The 6951-nt window shown below is 36.8% G+C and overlaps 1 protein-coding gene across 1 annotated transcript; it reads right to left on the bottom strand.

Annotated features, from left to right (window-relative positions):
- Positions 1-3881: 3881 nt before the first annotated feature.
- On the bottom strand, positions 3882-5819 carry LOC111947088 (C-C chemokine receptor type 8-like). The gene has a single exon (XM_023953124.1). The coding sequence runs from the start codon at positions 5735-5737 to the stop codon at positions 4724-4726; it is 1014 nt and encodes a 337-aa protein (XP_023808892.1). The 5' UTR covers positions 5738-5819; the 3' UTR covers positions 3882-4723.
- Between the last annotated feature and the right edge of the window lie 1132 nt (positions 5820-6951).

Genomic DNA, 6951 nt, shown 5'->3' with positions numbered 1-6951 from the left:
AGAAAAGGGCAGCTTTAAGTTACACAAACATGTAAAAACTGCACAATTTCCTCTGACTGCATCTACTCTACATAAATCCATTTCAGATCTTGACAGATGAGTTTTCATGGTTTCAAATGATGGAATGGTGCTAATGCAACATCATTTTATTATTGTAATATACTGTCATAAAGACATGACAATATTCCAAAGTGTTTCCACATACATGGCAGTGGAAACACTTTGGAATATTTGCTATGTAGTACTGCAGTATTATATGTAGTACTGCATAGTGCCAAAGTAACAGAACACAACTTGCACCTCCATTCCATTGTGCCACCTTCAGCCTGCAATCTAAATATGTTTAGTTCAAATGTAAATAATTTCAGCTCTATTTAGACCTTTGGCTAGTTAAAATGTGCATAAATGTTTCCATGCTGCCGTATAAATCTAATAATGGTAATAGTTCAGGATGAATATATTAAATAAGTATAAAACTCACCCACTGACACCTCTTTTCTGGTGAAATGGTGACTTTCTGGTGAACTTTCTGAAGTTCAGTTTCTGAAGTTCAGTATCTGAAAAAGTCCAAAAGAGATTTTTCAATGTTAAAAAATGTTTCAATTATATTCTGATCAAAAAACATTTATTGCACTACACAACCTATTGCATTTTTTGTTTTTTTAAAATAGCTCTAGACAAATAACTGATCAGGAGACAAGTTACCTGGCTGGCCTTGGCGTCTACCTGAGGTGAAACACTGAACACTCTGTAGTTCGGTACCTGAACACAACACGAGCACGTTGATTAATTTATTTTTACAAAAACCTTTTTTTATAACGGAGATCAGTGATTTATAAAAGCTTAAAGCTGCATTCAAAACCCAATGCTTCCATGTAGCAACCAGGCTTAAAACTGTTGGCGGTAGCTCCTCCCACACAACCGTTAGAGGCTTTGAGTGACATTTTTGGACAAATGTCCAGCAGCAAACTTTAGCCACAGACAGAGGCCTCCAACGCGAATTTCACACGCGGATCATGTTTAGTGTGATTGCAGCATAACAGATCATTTCTACCTCTGAAAAAAAAAAAAACCTCATCACTGTCGTAACTTACGGGCAGAAATGCATTTTGGGTTTGGCTCGCCATACGTCTGCTATGACAAACTAATCATGTATACATTGCCACATTAATCTCTAAAACAATCATAACACACATATGTTTAAACAACAGTAAACCACATTTACGGTAGTATAAGAGCATTCTTAAAGCATTCATTCAAAATAAACCATGAACGATACTTACCAAATTAAATCAGGGCTGAAGACAAGACGGCACCATCAGCGATGAGGGGGATGAAAAAAAAAACCCGAGGTTGGGGCGTCTTGAAGCGGGACGAAATCGCAACGCTTTGCAGAAAAATAAAATGCTCGACTTTCAATTTCAAACGTCGCATACTCGTATTCGGCAAATCCAACATGGCCACCTGAGCTAACGTAGAGAAAACAAAAGACCCTCCCACCAGTACGTGATGACGTCATGACGCTACTTCAGGGATCTTAAAATTTTTGAGTGCTAGATACAAATAAGCTTTAAAATATTTAGCACTGTTAAGTTAAATTTGAAAAAATCTTGATAGAGCTTAATACTTTATAGTTGAATCAACTACAAAATGACATTTAAGTTGTGTAACCTTAATAGTTATGAGTCAGTACAAGTGATAGGGTTTAGAGTGTGTTCAAAATGGGAGGTGGCGGCCTCTCGTCCAATCAGAGCACGAGAAATCATCTGCCTTCCGTTTCATGCAAAGTGCCTTCCTTTTCATTCAAAGTGCCTTCCTTTTCATCCAAAGTCACTTCCGTTTCATGCATACTCCTCTCTCACACACACATATAAACTCTTCCTCACACGTTCATATATACTTGTCTTTCACATACATACATTCTTTTTTAAGAGTGACAATGAGAGTGAGAATGTATGTATGTGTAAAGTAATATATATGCATGCGAGAGAGAGAATATATGAATGTGCAAGTGAGAATATATGTATGCGAAAGAGAGTATATATGACTGTGAGAGCAAGAATGTATGAATGTGAGAGAGAGAATATATGGATGCGTAAGAGAATATATGTATGCGAAAGAGAGTATATATGACTGTGAGAGCAAGAATGTATGAATGTGAATGGTTCAGAATAAATAATGTCTTATACGGCCCCTCATATTGTGTAGCTTCTCTTGTAGAAGAAACATGCTCCCTCCACAGCTCACTGTGACGTTACTTTCTGTTAGGCAGTTAGCCACTCAGCCCAGTGGAAATTTCAGAATAAAAGCACTTCCATTGCTGCTTTACTTCGTTGTGAGTTAATGTGTTGTGTTGTGAGTTAATGTGTTGTGAGTTATTGTGTTGTGTTGTGAGTTAATGTGTTGTGTTGTGAGTTATTGTGTTGTGTTGTGAGTTATTGTGTTGTGTTGTGTTGTGAGTTAATGTGTTGTGTTGTGAGTTAATGTGTTGTGTTGTGAGTTAATGTGTTGTGTTGTGAGTTATTGTGTTGTGTTGTGAGTTATTGTGTTGTGTTGTGAGTTAATGTGTTGTGTGTAAAGTTAATGTGTTGTGTGTAAAGTTAATGTGTTGTGTGTTAAGTTAATGTGTTGTGTGTAAAGTTAATGTGTTGTGTGTAAAGTTAATGTGTTGTGTTGTGACCCTTCTGGGCCACCGTAGGTTTCCAGACAACGGCTGATTCAGGCAACCACTCGTGGCTTGGGATTTCCTGGAGACAGGTAAGAAGATAAATTAGGTGCAGGCTTTGTACAATGTAGCTTGACATGAACTAGACGTATACCAAAATGAGCACCATCAGGGGCAACGGACTGGCGATGAATACTGGTCCAGGAGCTCCTTGAGTAGGTAGGCGGTGAAGATGAGTTGAGTGGTCACAGCTGGGCTGAATCAGGGGACCAAGCGGAGAGGAGAGGGGGAGGAGTCTGACAGAGGCACCATGACACTTTTGAGGAAGTGACATCTCTTTGTATTTCCTTTGACTAATATGCAAATAAAGTATTGCAGTACGAATTTTCAGAATGTGGAACATTGATACTTAATTATGTTTTGTGTAAAACAGTGAGTTGTTTAAAAAATACATATTTACATATAAATGATTATTTTTAGATATTTTTCAGTCTAAACTGTCTTGATGCCGTGTTTTATCCTTTTACTATCTCTTTGCATATTTTACAAACCTTTTGGTTAGTAATTTACGCAAACACTGCTTTCTATCACAAACTCAGTTTTCAACCAATCACAATATCTAAATACTTAGTCACACCTCAAACTGACCAAAGACACTATTAATCGTGTGTATAACTTTTCTTTTGCAAATTATCTTTTATTTGTATAGTTTACTTATTATTTATCAGCGCATGGCAGACATCTAATTTATTGCATTCATTGTACTTAACCTCTCTGTTTATTGTCATTTAAATTGTTTCATGTATGCTGATGCCTTTTCATTGGATAACCTTCATCTGTTTCTCATTTGCACCACTGTTCTTAGCTTGTTTAAGGCATATTTCTTATTTTCTTACTATACAGCACTTTATTTTTTTACTCATTTGGTTAATTGCACTCATCATATTTACCTTGCTCTGTAATTTAATGCTTAGTGAATGCATTGTTATACTTCCAGCATAATAATTTGTCTATAAAATAAATTATTTGCACTGAAAAAATGAATTTCTGGCTGGATGCTAACTCTTCTTGTTGCCTCATATGCTGTGAAAATAAAGTTAAAACTAATCTAGGCTGAAGCTCTTGCAACAACAATCAGGAAATAAATGTCTGTCAGTTTTTCCAGGAAATAGCCTCCCATATCAGTCACAATCATGAAGAGTTCACAGCTTTATGTCAGTGTGAAAAAACTTTATTGACTTAACGGTGCAAGGAATAGACAGAAAAGTGGTACTCAAAAATGACTTGAATAAAAAAGGTTTTAATGGAAAGTGCAGTATCAGTAATTGCACAAAAATAGTTGGGGAAAAAACAAACTTTCAAAGAGGCAAGATTCAAAAAACAAACATAACTTATCCGAATATAAAAGTGTGCCATATGACTGCATTTGCATTAAAGGTATTACTGTAGTTGTGTCTCTTATAAACAGGAATCACTGATCTACAGAAAGTACATATGAAGTAATAAGACTATTTGGACATCATTCAAAAGTCTGCAAAAAAGGACAAAAGGAAAAATTCATAATATTTCAAAACAAAGGAAATAAAAAAATCAAAGAGATAAAAACACAGGATTAATGGATCAAGTTTACGACAGCTCCATACTTTGGAGCAATCTCTTTTACGGTTACATTTCAAAATGTCTGATATAAAAAAAACATGTGATTTTGTTTACATTCCCTAAGTGCAAATAAAAGAATAAGGAAAGCATTTCCACTATATCCTTTCAATGCTATTATGCAAATGCAGTAATCTGAAATAAAAATGTTCTTTTATTGAGTCATTAGATAGTCCCTATTAACAAGTTTTTTTCTTTAAACAATCAGGAACAAATCTAGACGGAAAAAACTTGTGATCTGTCTGTGTGATCCCAAAAAATTTAAATTTACAAAAACTGTATATGAACACTATGAGTTTCTGTTAAAAGCATAGGTTTTTAAAAATTTCTACAGAGGTGTTTTCTCAGACTCTCATCGATAACAGTTTCGCTGTTAACTAAAAAGCTCAGATCTTAGCAATTTTACCTTTTTGTCCAACAAAAAATGTGAGAAGTAAATGCATACAAGACTGGGTTTAGGCAGCTGTTCACAAAAAGCAGGGTTTTAACTGTGAACAAAGCTTTCAAACAATAATTGAAAAATTCCTCATTGTGTAGAAAAATAGCTGCAGCACAAAGAACATTGAAAAAAAGATATGGAACCCAGAAAACTAAAAGACTCACGATGATACTGGTAATCAGCCTGGTTGTCTGTGGATTGTTGAAAAATGCTGCTTGCTTCACCTTCTTCTGGAGACGGGTGTATGAAAATACTACCAGAAAAAAGATGGTAAATCCTACCAGGCCTTCCACCAGCAGGACTGTGATCCACTGAGCTTCTGAGGAATACTGGGATTCACAGAGTGTTTTGTTCTGACCAGTGGTCACCTGTCGAAACACCAGTGGAGGAATGGAAAGTATGATGGAAACCAGCCACAACAGCACCAGCAGCAATCTCACTCCCATCTGATGTGTCCAATTCTTCTGATGCACCACCAGCAAGTATCGCTGAACACTCAAAACAGTCACAGTTAGTCCACTGCCATATGAGCTGCAGCACACAAAGAAAGTTAGAAGCTTACAAGCTACCAGTCCAAAGGTCCACATGTAGAGAAACGCATAAATCCACAATGGAAGAGTGAGCAGGCAGAGCAGATCTGAAACAACCAGGTTCAGCATCAGTTTCTGGCTCACAGAGGACAGGTGCTGAAAGTTGAGTTTGAAAATAATCACAGCGATGTTCCCAGGGACTCCCAACAAAAAGCTCAAACAGAACACCACAGATCGTATCAGACCATTGTAGTTCCAGGAAGGATTAAGGATAAAATTGCCTGGAGATGCAGATACATTGGAAGACAGCTCACTGGAGTTAAGTTGCTTCATGCTGTGATCCTTCTTTGAAGACTGTGATGGTTTCAAATGTGCTCTTGTCTTATAAATAAGGGGCCAGTAATGTAATGAGGAAATAGACTGGTCTCTACATGCTAAACTGCTCATGTTCACTTCACAGGAGTATTTATAAAAGCTAACCTTAAAAAAAAATGCTGTGGTAATGTTGTGGTTTCTAGTTTATCATGAGACACTAGATCAACTGCAGCCTTCTCTGACAAACCAAACATAGTTTGAACTAAAAAAAAACTTACTCCATTTCTGTATACAAAAATTACTTAAACACTATAGTCATGATTTGAGTTCAGAGACAGGGCTTGTACCAGTGAGGCCAAAAACTTTAGTGGTTGAGTTTTCTCTCAGATTAAAAATATAAGATCAGCCGTTGATACATGTTTCGGCTTCAAAAGTGTGAACTATGTTTCTCTGTTTTTATGTAAAACAATGAGCCACACCAGGCTAGTGACTACGACAGGGTTTTAGGGCAAGTTAAAAAAACAAAAAATGTAAGTACGACTTTTAAGTCGTAAATTTACACGAAAAAAATCTCGTAAATTTACATGATTTTATCTCGTATTATCTCGCATTAGATTTAGGAGATAAAAACTCGTAAATTTACGAGTTTATATCTCATAAATTTACGACTTAAAATCTCATATATTTACGAGAAAAAAGTCATAGATTGACAAGGAGAAAACACCGAAGTTGTCTGTTTATCGGAGCCTAGCTTGAAGATGAAATATGTGGAGCTTTTTGTGAAGCTTTATTTCCGGATTATAGGTTTAAAAAACAAAGAGATTCTGAACCTTTTGGCTACTCAAAATCAGATTATTGTCAGTGGAACCGGCTTTCCGGGGTTCGGTGTCAGTAAAGCAGAGTTTCATCTGTTAAATAAGTAGCTCAAGGACACGTTTTGGTGTAGAGGACCGCTGCAGCCTTTATTCTCCTTTTCATTCACGCAACCTGAAGTTCATTTGTCACCTTACGTTATGAACCTGACACCTGAACTGTCAGGAGCCGGGGCCAGGGCGGTTCATCTTTTTCTCACTTCCGGGTTTCGGGCTTTTATTTTGTTAACTCATGTTCTGTCTTCTGTTGGTTCTTTAGGTAACTTACCCCGGTCTTCACCGGCACCTGTGTACCCACCTGTTTTCATTTATTGTGTGTGTATATAAGCTCCTGTTTTGGCTTCACTTGTCACCGGATCGTTCTACTTGTTTGACCTCTGTCTTTACGAGCTTAAGAGCCTACCTTGGATTAAAATATCCTTTTTGATTCGAACTTCTGCCGTCCTGCTTTTGTGTCCGAATTCACACCCTTGA

The sequence above is a fragment of the Oryzias latipes genome, chromosome 24 (genome assembly GCF_002234675.1).
Source record: "Oryzias latipes chromosome 24, ASM223467v1".
In the NCBI taxonomy this organism is placed as follows: Eukaryota; Metazoa; Chordata; class Actinopteri; order Beloniformes; family Adrianichthyidae; genus Oryzias; species Oryzias latipes.
This window is presented reverse-complemented; position numbering and strand designations above follow the sequence as displayed.

Coding starts and splice junctions, on each gene's coding strand:
- LOC111947088 (XM_023953124.1), bottom strand. CDS start 5,737: ATGAGCAGTTTAGCATGTAGAGACCAGTCTATTTCCTCATTACATTAC.